Genomic DNA, 16,916 nt, shown 5'->3' on the forward strand with positions numbered 1-16,916 from the left:
GGAAAATGTTGTGAAGCATAAATTTTACTTTGCCTGGCAAAAAAAAGCAGTTTTTATGCTGATCAGACAAAGATCAAAGATGCAATTAACATCATGCAACTAAGATTACTCAGTAAACTATATTCAGTTATTTTACCATCACTTCATCTCCTGCTTCCTGCTCTTCATCTGCCTGTACCTATTATACTACGTGCTGCTGACTGTTTTAAATATCAAACCAAAATCTGTTATCTGTTCTGACAGCGAGAGGTCTAGATTAAACACATTTCATTTGTTAACGTTTCACCTGTATTGCACTTAAATGTATCATTTTATCATATCAATATTTATTTACTTATCAATCTACTATATATATATATATATATATATATATATATATATATGTGGCATGACACGGAGGACTGGTGGAATAAATGATGAAGCGACTACGCCACTCTGGCTTTGCCAGAGATAAGGACTTGCCCTTGGGCAACACAGGTTCGTGTGCAAGAAATGGGCAGACGTGGGTAAAAATTATGAACATTTTATTAAAGATAAAATATCTAAAGCAACAATAGAAAATAAATGAATAAACTCAATAGAATGTAATATGGGTGACCTGCATTCTCAGACACCTCTATAGGATTAAGTACAGGAGCCCAGGCGCAACAGGCGGGGAGTAAGGGCACTAATAGGCCTCCACAGCACAGCACAATTTAGTAACACCTGTGTGGAAACACTCTCACTCACACACCACTACACACAGCACAGCACTTGTGAAGCAACACCACCACCAAAATCCGCCACCTTCGACACCCAGCTCCATTAAGTGCACAGGTGAACCAGACAGCTGCGGGCTCGTTCTATCAATCCGCGTCAAATATGTGCACAGGGGGGGACCAGGAACCGCTGATACGCAGCAACGCAATCGTAGGCATGCATCCGTGAGCTCACTTCATGGTAATACAGCACACAACGGGAGACAAGTCTGTAGCGTCAGGAAACCTCATGGATTGAACTGCACAAGGAACCACATCAACCAAGTGCCAGCCGCAAGGTTTGTCCCAAGCTACAGCTCTAAACAAGGATAATACTAATATGAAACCGCACACTACCAACAGTTAGCCAACATCACCAAACATACCTGACCGGCGACTAGAAATGACGCAGAGCAAGGGGGCGTGACTCGTGACGCCATACAACTTGACGGCCAAATTTATACCTGTCCACTGCACAGTGACAGGACAATCAATGAGCGGAATAATTATATGCAGCTGGAAAGGAGGTGATTCCTAGACCTGCCACATATATATATATATATATATATATATCTGTAATACATGTTGTCCTTCTTCATACTTTTTATTCATACTTGATATTGTAAGTTCATAATTTAGTCACCCTCAAGTTGTTCCAAACCTGTATGAATTTCTTTGTTCTGCTGTACAAAAAGGAGGATATTTGGAAGAATGTTTGAAACAAAGCAGATATAGCAACCATTGATAGGATTGATAGAAGTTTTGGGTGAATTTGTTGGGTTTAATCATGGCCAAGTCATTTCATATTGGTTTTATTCCCAAAGGATTCAGAAACTTTCAAATTAATAAAACATATACATCAACTGTAGCAAATATCTTTGAATCTTTTAATTCTGAGTTGCAAGAACGTTTAATAATGCATAGCAGGTCTTTATTCCTTGAGTGTGTACATTAATACAGTAACAATGCATGACTTTAAACCTCTTGTTGAAACAACAGTCAAAATGGATGGCTTGCAACATGAGTGTTTTGAAAGAATTACAGTAGGAATGGTAAGGTCAAGGTACTGGTTGTCTCTGCAACTTCATACATCATCTGTCTTGTAAATCTGAAACAATAAAACTGTATACATGCAGCTTAAAACAAAGCATAGATGAAACGTACATGGTCTCCAATGTATGCACTTCATTCCATAAATGATCATCATCAGTTGAATGTGTGGTGGACATGACATTCAGGTACAAACACACTGCTGTGACTGCTCTTTCCTAATTAAATAATAGAACAAGACCAAGTGAAAAATATCCAAAAACGATATACTTTTCGTAATAGTCTATTTATTTACACCATCTCTCATCATTCAAACCATTGTTATGCTTTCTATAGAGTCAATCCTAGCATTGTATGGTATGCATATGAATAATTCTTTATGAAGTAAACATAAGAATCCATCAATAGGCTACATAAATGTTTATTTTCACACAGCAGTTAATAAACTATCACTTCAACTGATCTGTAACTTCTTCGTTTCAGTAAACACAGAAATGAACCGATCACACTGCACATAGCCTACCTCTGCTTGTGGTCGAAAGCTAATGACGTAACAGCAGGTGGCCCCGCCCCCACGCGATAATGATTGGCCGATTGATAAGCTTAAATCTGATTGGCTAAAGCGTTCGACTGATCCGGGTGGGAGGAGAGTGCTGCCAGGAAAGTCTCAAAAACACACACGCACAAATCCAAAGCAATTCACACGTGAATGACGATTTGCACATTCACATTACAGGATGAACGTGTACATTTTAAACATTCAGAAGTTTTTGTGCACAGTTGTAAATCTACGAATTGTGTTTTGCATTTGTGAAATGTATTTTATGAATGTATAATTTTAATTTGCGCACGTGAATTTGGTTTTATGCATGTGAAATTGGCTACACATGTGTGCGTCTCGTTTTTTGCGTGAATTATTAATGAGACTAATCTGTCTCCATATCAAACGTTCAGACGGCTCGATTTGAGACAGGGGAAAAAGTATAAGATAAAAAAATTAAATAAAAAAAACCACTGGTTGGATTTTTATCATTATAGTATGGTTGTGTACAGGCACTGCCAACACACATTTCCGTACAATCAACATGTAAAAGTGCATGTACCATTATATGACCCCTTTAAAGCTTGTTTTTACATACATGTTCGACTGGACCGTGTCAACTAGACTCTCCATCATGACATCCAGTGACACTGATCCTCAACAAACCCGTCTCTGGCGTGATGACTCGGGTCTTCAACAGGATGGAACTGGACAAATATTCCAATCTAATATGACTTCTGACTTGTAATGTCTGTTGTAGTGCCTGAACCAATCACACTGAGCGACTGAGCCTGGTTTCTCCCAAGGTTTATTTCTCCATTCTGTCACTGGAGTTTGGGTTCCTTGTCCACCTCTGCTGCCTTTGGTTTTGGCTTGCTCAGTTGGGGACACTAAGGCCCAATCCCAATTCTATTTTATACCCCTTCGCGTTCCCCTTGCCCCTTGAAACAGAGTGCCAAGGCGTAGGGGTAAAAATATTCCCCTAAGAAATGGGACACCACTACTATACCATTACACGTCATCATACCCCGTTTCTTGTATTAGTGTCCTGTGACATTTAACCAGTATGAACAGCAATGAAGTGCGTAGGCTATATCTAACAGAAATCAGGCGCGAGCACGTTTAACAAATTACTCACACCCAACAGAGTTTTGCGCTGTATTTGGACTTAATAAAATGGAGATCGTTTTCAGTTAAAAAATGTATGAGCCAGAGTTTCCTAAGATGATACATAATGATACAGCTTTTCCATCGGGCCAAAATGTTCTCTTTGTTTATTAACCAGTCCATTCCGTGCTGATCCGAGCCGGCCGGTACAGATATGGTTTCGTTTTCTACTGTGGTGCTGCGATAATGTTCATACATTATTATATGTCAAGTCAGTCGTTGCCTTTTGTAACGCAAGAGTTTACAGGCGATATTTATTGTAAATATTGACTGCGTTATGAAGAATGACCAGATATATATTTACTAACTATTAATAACTATTATTAATATGTGTTCAATCACCCAAATAGTGTGTTCAGCAAGCTACGGAGAAACATCCAGGGGTAGGGGAAAGAGATGGGCTAAGGGGTAGAAATGGGATTGGGCCTAAATATTCAACTACATTACTGATCCGCCCGCATTGACACTATATGAGAACTGAAATGAGCTGATATCATCACCGTTTTCTCCAGAGCGGCTGTACAGCCGAATCAGAATCTGTTGCGTTATTTTCCTGTTTAACACTGTGAAGCTGCTTTGAAACAATGAGCGCTATGTAAATAAAGTTGACTTGACTTGAAAGCAGGACTTGCCAACATCTTGGAAGTGACGTCAAATGACGCGTCTGTCTGAGGTCGGGGTTGATCGATGTTCACAGGTCGAATGTCCGACTTTGAGTGGCGTTCTAGACGTTATTTCCTAGAAAGAGATGAGGGGGAAAAAATCTGAGTTGTCAGGAATGTAGCATTGCAATTTAATTTTTAAGAGCAGCGTGGCCATTTCTAACTTCTCATTCGCTTCCAGTTATTTTAGCTCTACAAAGATATCATGGCATAATCATAAACACATTGGTGTGTAACGCAAATAGCCGCACTTTGTTATTCTTCTAGCTATTTACCAATAGTGGCTAATGTGAATCAAATGTCTCGCACATTGAAAGAAAATGGTGTATCCCGTTGGAAAATAACTTGTTTTATGTTGACCAAACAACTCAGATTCTCAGAAAGAAACAGGAGAGATCCGTTTATCTATCTTTTTTAATAGATATGGATACATGAGAACACCAAATCAGAAATCCTTCTTAAATGGTTGCGAGATTGTGGACAATTTGATTTCCTCTGAAAGCAGAAGTGAAATGATGTGTGATCCACAAATGGGTCTTAAATTACGTGCAAATGACAAACACCAAGAGCCTTATTCTCTTAGATCACAGGGTGCATCTCAATCCATGTCTAGGTCTTTTTAGGTAATTAATCCTCCTCTGCTGAGATCTTCAGAGATTTAATGTATCTTATCTTCAGTTGATTTCATCTAAGGCTGTGGCTGAAGTCTTTCTTCTATCTTTGGGTGATGGTGGTGATGAAGAAAAATGTCACGTCCCATAGAATATAGAATATTTTACCAAAAAGGTGAGCCATTGGATATGTAATTTGCAAACTTTGCACAAGAGAAACGCCGGTGAAGGAGTCTCAAATTACTGTCAAAGTGAAAGCAAAATATTTTGTCATCAGATGCAGCATTAATCCTTGTATGTGGTGATGTTGTAATTTCTGTATCGCAACACTTACCGCCCTGTTGCAGATGGGTGGAACCGTTATAGAGAATAAGGAAGAGAGACGTGAGAAAGTCTGACAGAGGATGTGTGCACTTCTAATGATAGTGACTTACATCGCATTCAAGGAACACATTTGATCAGTTCTTGCTTTCACTGGATTGAGATCGGATCTGGTTTTTTCTCTGGATGTCTGTGAGACTGAAGTCAATCAGGAATGAGGGCTGCCATCATCATCTTCATCTTCATCACTCTCTGCCTGATCTCAGGTCAGTTCTGTGCTGGTCAGGCTGGGTCAAATAATATATGACATGATCTAGATTGATAATATATAATAACCCAGAGCAAATGAACTTGTGTTTGGCAGGTCAGGTGCTTTGTTTCAGTGTGTTTGGATGCACTGGAGGGAGTTTAATGTTCAAGTGCATGTACAAGAACCAGAGCGAGACTGATAAACAGCATAAAGGGAAGTATTTCTGCAGAGATGAGAGCTGTAAGACAGGCATCAGTACTGAGACTCAGAACCGCTGGGTTCATAACGGGAGATTGGCTCTGTATGATGATGAAAACAGCAGATTCTTCACAGTGTTTATCAGGAACCTCAGCAGAGAGGATGATGGGAAATATAAATGTGGAAACAGTCAGAAATGGAGTCATGATGTTGAGCTAGTGGTGAACAACGGTACGTGTGAGACTTTATAACTCACTGCAGTAATTATTTATTACAGTGCTATTAAAAGAGCACTACGGAAGATTTTGAGTAAAAATCTACAAACATGAATTACTGAGCACATAAATCAACATTCAAAACAGTTTCCATGCCTCACACTTATTCACAGCGGTCAGCATTTTCAGGAGATATTTCTAGTACAATGTACATTTTTCTGTCAGTATGTTTTGATGTTGATGACACATCTGCTCTGATCACAGGCAATTATAAATATACCTAAAAACAACCAGAGCACACCTAAAATAATAAATGCAAGGAACAATATATTTTATTTCAAACAGAGATACCAAAGTTCATTACTTTAATAATAGTAATATTTATTTTAAAGCTGCAGTCTGTTATTTTTGCCTCTTGGTCGCCATCTCTGTTTGAAACATGCAACTGCAGTTACTTGCCAAATAAGCACACAAAACTTAAAAAAAAAACATCAGATGCTCACTTTCCAAAAGTTTAGTCATCAACAAGGAGCTGACAACACCTAATGTCGCTTTGTCTTTGGTTTCTCAGCCACAACTACTGTGTTTCTCACACACACAGTTACAGCAGTCAAAGAAAAGCTAGCACAAATACAGGGACCAAGAGCCCAACTAAAGCAAACGCTTCCCACCACAATGGTGACATATTTGTGTGACTTTGGATCTTTTTTTTTTTAAGTTATGGACCGCAGCTTTAAGATTTCATGTGACAAGGTTTTGTTGAAATCATTTTCAGAGCCTCATTGTGGGACATCTGTTATCCAGGACGAGTATGTTGGACAAACAATCACTGTCCGCTGTGAATATGATCATAAGTTTAAAACACACACCAAAGTCTTCTACAGAATGAACGGAGATCCTGTCCATGTGATGAACAGCTCAAGATCATCAGGATCATCAGAGGAGAAGTTCATTCTGTCTGACAGTGATAAAGATGATTTTACTGTGACCATTAGAGACATTTCTGCAGCGGACGATGGAGTTTATTTATGTGGAGTGGAGAGAGACAGATCAGATGATCGACCTTCAGAAACATCAATTACTCACATGACCTTCTTTAAAGAAATTCATCTGAATTTTTATAGTGAGTTCAGTTTCTTTTTAATTCAAGAATCCTTACAGATCTAAATAAGAAATGTAAATCCTCCTGAGTTTTAATAATGTAATGAATGTTGTTTTGCAGGTCAAATGACTTCTGTCCAGGTTCAGGCCTACTCCAGTAAATCAGTCTTCATCACCTGTACATTTCCACAAGAATTCAAAGGAAACAAGAAATTCATCCAGAAAGATTCTCAACAGAAGATCCTGGTTAATAGACAGAATCAATGGGAGGATCGTGATAATCTGCACATGTTTGATGATTCCAGTGAAGGACTTTTGAAGGTTTTCCTCAGTGATTTAACTGCGAATGATGAAGGGACGTACAGGTGTGGAGTGAATATCAATGACGATGATCTGTTCACTGAGGTCAAACTGACAGTAAATCCAGGTAAAGTGAGGAGCGAAGAGCCTCCTGGACACTTAAAATAATGTATGTATGTACTGAACAAAATTATAAATGCAACACTTTTGTTTTTGCCCCCATTTATCATGAGCTGTGTACACAAAAGGCCAAATATTGTTCATAAATCTGACTAAATCTGTGTCAGTGAGCACTTCTCCTTAAAATAATCCTGTATTGGAGGGGGACCCGGGGGTCAAAAAAAAAAAAAAAAAAAATATCTGGTGTGACCACCAGATGCAGCACACATGCAGTTGCCTCATGCAGTGCAGCACATCTCCTTCACATAGTGTGGATCAGGTTGTTGATTGTGGCCTGTGTAACGTTGGTCCACTCCTCTTCAATGGCTGTGGGAGCAGGAACTGGAACATGCTGTCATATACGCCGATCCAGAGCATCCCAAACATGCTCAATAGGCGGCATGTCTGTTGAGTATGCTGGCCATGCAGGAACTGAGATGTTTTCAGCTTTGACCTTGAGTTTGGGAAGCTCTGGATCGACGTATATGACGGCATGTTCCAGTTCCTGCCAATATCCAGCAATTCCGCACAGCGAAAAACTGCACATTAACCCCCCCCCCCCCCCCCCCTTTTTTATTGTGGCTATTGTAGTTTATTGTTTTATTGTTGCACACCTGTGCAATAATCACACTGTCTAATCAGCATCTTGACATGCCACCCCTGTGAGGTGGATGGATTATCTCGGCAAAGGAGAAGTGCTCACTAACAAAGATTTAGACAGATTTGTGAACAATGTTTGAGAGAAATGGGCCTTTTGTGTACATAGAAAAAGACTTAGATCTTCAGCTCATGATAAATGGGGGCAAAAACAAAAGTGTTGCGTTTATAATTTTGTTTAGTGTGTGTGTGTATATATATATATATATATATATATATATATATATATATATATATATATATATATATATATATATATATATATATATATATATATATATATATATAATTACATGTTTTTCATTGTTTCGTGAATAGATGATCATTTTCGAGCATTAAGCAACACATCTGCTATTATTGGTGAAAGTGTGAAACTCACCTGCGATTTCCCTGAGAAACACAACGAGACCTTCAAACACTTCTGCAAAGAGAACAAGAAGAAGATGTGTGAAGGCATCAGTTCATCAGAGGAAAAGCGCTTTGAGTTTTCTGTCAGTTCAGCAGGAGTTTTTACAGTGAACATCAGAGACGTGAGCCTGAGAGATGCTGGAGTTTACTGGTGTGGAGCAGAAACCAGACACACACATCTGACTTCTGTCTCTCTCACCAATCGACACAAACTCACACCAACTAGTACGTACAGTCACCATACATCTAATAACAGACGCATAGATTACAGCATATAAACACTTTCCCTTTCTTTGACTGTTAGTGCCTCCAGTGGTGGGACGTGAAGGAGGTTCGTCCGAGATCAGATGCCCTTATGATGAGAAATATTCAACAGAAGTAAAGCATCTTTGCAAAGGAAAGTGTTTCACTACAGATGCCCAAAAAATAATCCAATCAGATGAAGCCCACGTTAATAAAACTAGGATTTCAGTAAAGAAGGAGACTGAGCTCAATGTCTTCACTGTGACCTTGAGTGACCTGAGAGCAGAGGATGCTGGGATATACTGGTGTGCAGTGAAAGATGCGTTTAACCTTCCCACTGAGCTCATGATCGTCATGAAAGATGGTGAGGGTGTTTTCTGGGATCATCTCAGTGTTTCTGATCATTCTGTTATCATATTTAATGTTCTTCTCTCCAGTGATCACTCGTGAAGCGTCTGTCAGAGGATCGGCGTCCATCAGCTGTAAGTCCGTCAGGAATCTCTCGAGTCTCCAGAGGTCGTTCTGTAGAGGAGATCAGCCGAATATCTGTGTCCGAGACGGAGTTCGTGTTTCATCGAGTATGAGAACAAATGGCCGATTCTCTCTGACTGACCAAACCTCAGCTGGAGTTTTCACTGTGAACATCAACAATCTGACAGAAGAGGATTCTGGGAAATACTGGTGCGCAGAGGAGAGTTCTGGGTCACTCATATTTACTGAAGTTCATCTGAATGTGACTGAAGGTAACAAACACAGTTACAGCAGCCAGAGAAAAACGAATGTTAAGGTCAAGTCAAACTGATAAACTAAATCAAACACTGATTACCAAAACATTTTCAACAAAACATCAACATCTAAACCACAGTTAATTCTCAATAAGAACTTCTTTAACCCTCTGAACCCTGAGCTGTTTACTGGGCCCTGAATGCACTTTAAGAAAAGTCTGTAAAAATACTGTAGGAATTTTAGGTTTAAATGAAATGTCTGTAAACTTAATGGATAGTGTTCTGGCAGAAAATGACAGCCCCTTTTCAGTTTCCTACAGCTTTTTTTATTACAGTGTGATCAGTTTTGTATGTACTGTCTCTTTAAAGCAAAGCTGTGGTAAAGTCTGATGAACAGAGTCATTTTCACACCAGCTGAACCACAGACAGCAGGAAGCAACAAAAACCCTTGTGTTTAACTAAAGCTATCTGCTGCTTTTGTGTTTTAGTTTAGTACGGTGCAGAAAAGGTTTCTATTTACTTTTTACTGAGGACATGCTGTTGAACATTCATCAGACATCCCACCCTGGATCAACTCATTTCCGGGAGAGTGATTGGCTCTTAGAAGAAGGCAGGACTTCAAAATGCGCGCTTTGACAATTGTAATACATTCGCTGAAGTGTCTCGTCCGCCCGCCGAGCTGATTTTCACAACTGTAATGAATATGAACGTAACTTTTTAATCAGCTGGGGAAATTCCTGACTATAAACAGGACGTTTGTGCTGTAATCATGTACAGGGAGACCTTAAGATATAAAAACGGTGTTTCCTTAGGCAATGTTTTCTCAGTAATATCATATAATGTCCTATTCATTCAATAGAACGTGTGAGCTGACTAGGGAATACCAACATGGCGGCGCGGCGGCTTCACTTTTAATTTCGTCATGAGCAATCCAGTCATTTATATAGATCAGTGGTAATGACTCATATCTGACACAGGAAGTGGAGAGAGAGAGAGAGAGAGCTGTGAACACTCAGCTCTTCAGATCAGATAATTCAGTGGGAAATGAATAGAAATGCTATTATTACAGATGGATTATTTTGCACTACTCACATAAATTAATAAATGAATATCACTGAAATCCAGTTTTATCATAAACAGTGGTCAAATATCAAAGCTGAAGTCTTAAATCCATTTAATGATACACAGTTTGTCCAGATCAAGGAAGAGTGAGATGTTTTAATGTGAGGTGAATGTTTAACAATAGTAATCTGGAAATGGGTTAAATGTGTTGATTAATCCCTCTGTGTGAAGCATGATCAATTGCAAGATATTGTCACAAATACACACACTTCAACATTCAGCAAAGCACAACAATGGTAGCTATAGTAAGTCTAGAGTAAATCTAAAGTAAATGATCAAGAACTCTCTACAGTTGTTTTTCAGTCACTAGAACTCTTGTGGAAGTGAACTATACGAACTAAACATTTGTTAGCACAACATACTATTCCTATTTCACTTTACTTGTCTTTAAGGCAATCTATTTGCATGTAATAAATGTAAATGTAACTAATTAGATTTTACAGTGTTTCTCTGTGACAATCCCTTTGTGTGATTTCTTGACAGGATTTGTTGCTCTATTTGATTTAACCAATACACTCTATGATTGTGCATTTTCAGAAACAATGTCACCTGACACTGAAAAGTCCGGTAAGATCCGTTTCTCATTTTGAACACAAAGTGATCTTCTGAAATAAAGTGTTTGATGTACAGAATGTGTGTGAATGCTTGTAGATCTCTTTGTGTGATTTCAGGCTTTCCTGTGATAGTTGCTGTTTCTGTGGGTTTGATCCTGCTGGCTGTGTGTTTAGTGCTCGTGTTGTTCAAAATAAAATATAACCGCAAACAAGGTGACACACACACACACACACACACACACACACACACAAACACACACACACACACACACACACACACACACACACACACACACACACACACACACACACACACACACACACACACACACACACACACACACATACACACACACACACACTACTGCACGTTTATTAAATCTGAGTTGGTCGCCCTCTGCTGTTCAGAAATACACATACAGTTAAAATCATCCCTCATTTTCTCAGTCTGAGATGTTGCTCTTGTTCACACAGGCATCATTTCATCATCAGACAGAAGAAGAGAGGCAGGAGATCATGAAGTGGTGAGTTTCAGAACTGATCTGTTCTTCATATTGGAGAATTTAGTGTGCTCTACATTCCAACAGCGGCTTTTGCAAATCAGAGCCCCTGTCCCCTTAAAAAAGACAAGACAAATATTAAAATAAGGAATACAAACGTTTGTTTTTTCCTTAAAGACTTAAGATTCCAGCATCGATATCTGAACAATATTTTACAATAAAAAAAGTGACAGTAATCAGATCACACACCTATTCGGTTGCACCTGCTTCCATTTATTTATGACAGGATCAAAACAACTGCAATAAAGCTTTTGAGTCCAAAGGCGTACACATTTAGAACAATATTGATGAAACATCATGTTTCCATCATACTTCTTTAGAAAGAGTGAGTATTTCTGTTAATTGTCCATGAAGTGATGCGACCTGTGGAGATTTGAGCGATCTCTACTGTCTCTCTATACTGTTATCCCTTCAGCCAGAGCAACAGAGGGAGCTCACGAGCAGAAAACAGGAGTTATGAGTTACACCAGTTAAGCGGAGGGGATGCATTAGTGCAGGGGTCTCCACACTGATTAGCTGGTTCAGGTGTGTTTATTTGAAGTTGGAGCTAAACTCTGCAGGACAGCGGCCCTCCAGGACCGAGTGTGGAGATCCCTGCATTAGTGAATGCATTAGTCCGGTCTCAACAAAGGCACAGGGAAGACCAATGATGGACATGAAACCAAATAAATACTCGATTATGAGCATATATGAAGTTCTTTAAGCAGTATTTTTCATAAACATATGTGTATTTATTATCACAGCGGTTAGCATTTGTAGCCTTTAGCATCACATATCAATATATTTCTGCCTCATACGGTGATCAGAATACCCATCGGATTACAAGGAGGTTATTTCAAACACTCGCTGGTGTCTGAAAGTGAGTTTTGGGCTGAAAATTGTTCAAATGTCTTAAATGTTGAGCTGGTAGCCTGATCTAATATGATGGGAAAGAGCAGCGGTGTTGACCATCTCCTGACTCTGTTCATCACCGCTCCTCAAGCCCCAGTTGGCCCGCTTTGGTCATAACTCAACAAATATTTAATTGCTATAATTAACTATAAATATACTATAAACTATAAACTATAAATAACATCAAAAGTGGAAGAGTTTGGTCAAAAATGTACATTTACACTCAACATATATGTATATATACTTAGCTCTGCACAGTGTGTGAAATCAATAGGCGTCACATTTGTAATAGAGCTGATGTTCGCAAAAACAGCACTCTATATCCTTAGTTATCGGCTGTTTTAAATATTAATAACAAATCTTGAATTTTGGGAGCATTTTATTAATTTCATTGGTATTCTGCTCCAAGTTAATTTCCGGCCCTGGTGTGTGTGTGGTGTGATGGCGGGGGCCGGGGCTCTTCGAGCACAAGTGGAGACCCCGACTGTTGGGAAACAGCAAAGGCCGCTACTGTCTCAGAACTAACACTTCATGGGAGATTTTGCTTCTTACAGGCTCAAGGAGAGATTCAAGACTCAGATCCTGCATCAACTCCTCTCGATTCGACAGTCCATTTACCCACAAACCCCTCTGACGGGCTCCTGTACGCGTCTGTCAGTTTCCAGAAGCATGAAGAGTCTCTCAGCGACGCTACAGCCGCCTTCAGTAAAGACGAGATTCACTCTGATTACGCATCTGTCAAACACAGCAGCACGCCAAACTAATATTACCATTGGGATTGTTGTTTATTCACAGCTAGAATCGTGTCAGTCTCTGAGAATAATGACAGAGCCACCATCATTGAGTTTCACTGAACAGGTTATTGAGCAGTCGGCGACACCTACAGGTCACTAATGGGAAAGAAGCTGAAATGTGTCTATCAATGACTGAAGGAAATAGTCTTCTATTGACAAATTTTCACATGACCCGTTTTAAAATGCTAAACTGAAATGTGAACTGAAGAAAAAACTTTATTCTTTACAAAAACAAATCTATAGTCTTTAATTTTTGTAAGCATCAGTTCAAGAAAATATTCATAATTGCAGAGAGTTTATCATTATAAATGTACTTGTTATACATGTCAGTGTGTTTATTGGGATGTGAAATCTATCATGCAGAGCAAAATAAACCTCATGTGCAAGCCTCATTCACCATGTTTTAAATGTGAAACTCAAGTGAAGTGCCTGAAAGGCAGTAATAGACATTTAATTTAAAGTAATCCGACATTTAAAGTAATCCGACTTTTTAACAAAAATAATTAACTAATTTCATTATAAATTGGCAATACTGAGCAGCAGAACACACTTTAATCTACAAAAGAACAAGTGAAAACACTGTGCTACAGTTTCTGATGTTTAAGATAGTGTTTGTGTTCTGCTTTGAATGAATAATATATGTGTGTATGTAATGGACAGCTGGTGTTGACAGAGAATGCTCATTTTTAATGGAGGACGAAACCTGCAAAAACAAATAAATACGCAAATAAATAAATAAACCCACACAATTCTACATAAATAAATATATAAATACTTAAATAATTAATAAAATAAAATAAAATAAAAAATAAAATAAAAAAGTCAAAGGAAATGCTAAACTGAAAGTCTTTTTCTTTTAACTGTTTATTCTTTTTTTTTTTGCTAATGCTAATGAGGTGTCAATCAAACATCAGCCAATGGTGGCAAACAGACCGCCTTCTGATGTTTGATTTACACCTCCTCATTAGCATGTTAAGGGGACAAGGGGATATAAACACAGATTATTTCCTCGCACATTTAATTATTTATTTATATATGTATTTATGCAGTGGTATAGTAATATGTGGTGCAGTAATATGTGGATTATGCATTTATTTGCACATTTATTTGTTTATCTATTTATTTATCTTTAGTTTTGTGGGTTTATTTCTATATTTGTTTATTACTGTGCATATTTTTTTATTATTGTTTTTGCAGGGTTCCGTCCAAACATTGTAACCAATTTAGGAAATATCAAGTGTGCAAATGACCATATTTACAGAATATTGATTGTTTTTTAAAGGGGGTGGGGGAAATGCTTTCATGCATAGCAAGATTTTTACGCTGTTAAAGACTTGGATTCCCATGCTAAACAAGTAAAAAAAAACTTTGCATGGACAAAGTAAAAAAAAAAAATTGCGCGTTTGATGGAGTATTTCTGTGCCAAAAATACTCCTTCCGGTTTGTCATAAGTTTCGGAAAGTTTTTTTTTGAGTATGGTCCAAAGAGACGTCAACAAGGGTGGAATGTCCTTGTACGGGCCGTACGGGCTCTTCTGAAATTAAAATATTCATAGGTGAATAAAATAAAACAAAAAAATATATATAGTATAACCCGTATCTGGAGTGGAAGAAAATGGAGAGTCAAATTTACGTTAAAAATATTTGCCAGGTAACTGTGCATTTAAACATTACCCTTACAGAGAAATCTTCCTGGACTGAAGCACCAGGGCTATCTCAGATCTATCCGTCAGAGCAGATCTAAACGGATCGTCCTCACGCTGGAGGGATTTCGATTTATCAACCTCTTCCACCTAGACAGCCTTAACAAATAATAAAAAAATAAAAATGAAAAGTATAATTAAAAATAAAAACAGGGTTAAATTGAAAATTAAACTGCAAGCAGTTCGGACGAAGCACAGTGCTCATTCAGTAAATGCACAGCTAAATGCACAGATGTGTTTTGAGTCTGGATTTGAAAGTGGCTACTGTTGGAGCACATCTGATCTGTTCAGGAAGCTGGTTCCAGCTACGGCTGGCATAATAGCTAAAAGCAGACTCTCCTTGCTTTGAGTGAACCCTTGGTATTTTTAACTGACTTGATCCTGATGATCTGAGTGATCTGTTGGGTTTGTATTTAATCAGCATATCTGCAATGTATTGAGGTCCTAGGCCATTGAGTGATTTATATACAAGTAATAGTACTTTAAAATCTATTCTAAATGTAACTGGAAGCCAGTGTAAAGACCTGAGGACTGGTGTGATATGGTCATATGTTTTGGTTCTGCTGGTTCTGTATGAGCTGCAGCTGTCTAATGGTCTTTTTGGGAAGGTGAGGAGACCATTACAATAGTCCACCCTGCTGGTGATAAAAGCATGAACGAGTTTCTCTAAAGTTTGTCTGGAAACAAAGCATCTAATTCTTGATATATTTTTGAGATGATAGTAAGATATATTTTTCAGATGATAGTAAGCTGATTTAGTTATTGCCTTGACATGACTACTGAAACTCAGGTCTGACTCCAGAATCACACCCAGATTCCTGACTTGATATTTAGTTGTTTTACCCTTAGCTTCAAGATATGAGTTCACCTTGAGAATTTCATATTTGTTTCCAAATGCAATAAGTTCGGTTTTGTCTTTGTTTAACTGAAGAAAGTTTTGGCACATCCAGTTGTTAACTTCATCAAAGCATTTGCACAGGGAGTCAATGGGGCTGTAGTCATTAGGTGATAGGGCTGAAGTAGATCTGGGTGTCGTCAGCATAGCTGTGGGAAGCAATTTGGTTCTCTCTCATTATTTAGCTCAGTGGGAGCATGTACATGTTGAATAGGAGTGGTGCAAGAATTGACCCTTGTGGGACTCCGCATGTCATGGATGTCCACTCAGACTTATGGTCACCTATACTCACATAATAACCTCTCCCTTCTAAGTATGACCTGAACCATTTAAGGACCATCCCAGAAAGCCGATCCAGTTTTCCAGCCTGTCAAGAAGTGTGTTGTGGTCAACAGTGTCGAATTCAGCACTGAGGTCAAGTAGTACCAGCACTGATAATTTACCTGTATCAGTATTTAAAGCTACATTATGTAATTTTTCTGTCCACTAGAGGTCGCCTGTTCAAAACAAAGGCGTAGTTTGATGACGCCATGTTTGAGCGCAGAATCTTGGGACATGTGGTCTTCACCTCACAGCCGGTGGAAAGAGTCAGGATAGGACTCGGGCAGAAATCATGTTCATTGATGTGATTATTAACATTACTGTAGTGAAGCAGAGCAGCACCGAGTGTTGTGGAGCTGAGCAAGGCCGCTGGAGCGATTGAAGAGCTTTTATTATGGCATAGTCGCCGGCGGGACTTTTATTATGACACGGTCGTCAGCGCCACTTCCTCTTTTCCAGTCATGAGTATGAGGTAACGCAACTCTGTTTATCGTTTAAGATATATCTGAGTGTGTTGATGATGTTATGACGTTACTCTGCCGTTCTCTCGGCAGCTGCTATGACACTTGTTCACACTGCAGTGAGAGTACAGCGTTTCTGCTAAATAAAACTGGTAACCGAGGGTGACGCAGATATGACGCAATCGACAGGCGACTCCCTCACACGCATAGCTCACACGTCCCGGTTCCTTGGTTAAAACAGCAATTTCTCACGATTTACAAATAGTTGGAA

At 38.8% G+C, this 16,916-nt stretch overlaps 1 protein-coding gene across 1 annotated transcript; it reads left to right on the forward strand.

Annotated features, from left to right (window-relative positions):
- The first annotated feature begins 5,145 nt into the window (after positions 1-5,145).
- LOC307123535 (polymeric immunoglobulin receptor-like) lies at positions 5,146-13,657 on the forward strand. The gene is made up of 11 exons (XM_079812086.1): positions 5,146-5,355; positions 5,454-5,768; positions 6,528-6,875; positions 6,975-7,280; positions 8,288-8,602; positions 8,682-8,984; positions 9,058-9,363; positions 11,005-11,034; positions 11,139-11,234; positions 11,496-11,545; positions 13,027-13,657. Exons 1-11 carry the CDS (start codon positions 5,304-5,306, stop codon positions 13,234-13,236), a joined length of 2,331 nt encoding a protein of 776 aa, XP_079668212.1. The 5' UTR covers positions 5,146-5,303; the 3' UTR covers positions 13,237-13,657.
- Positions 13,658-16,916: the final 3,259 nt, after the last annotated feature.

The sequence above is a fragment of the Gobio gobio genome (genome assembly GCF_949357685.1).
Source record: "Gobio gobio genome assembly, chromosome: 3".
Classification (NCBI taxonomy): domain Eukaryota; kingdom Metazoa; phylum Chordata; class Actinopteri; order Cypriniformes; family Gobionidae; genus Gobio; species Gobio gobio.

Coding starts and splice junctions, on each gene's coding strand:
- LOC307123535 (XM_079812086.1), top strand. CDS start 5,304: ATGAGGGCTGCCATCATCATCTTCATCTTCATCACTCTCTGCCTGATC. Junction 5,356..5,453: donor CACTCTCTGCCTGATCTCAG/GTCAGTTCTGTG, acceptor TGTGTTTGGCAG/GTCAGGTGCTTTGTTTCAGT. Junction 11,035..11,138: donor ACCTGACACTGAAAAGTCCG/GTAAGATCCGTT, acceptor GTGTGATTTCAG/GCTTTCCTGTGATAGTTGCT.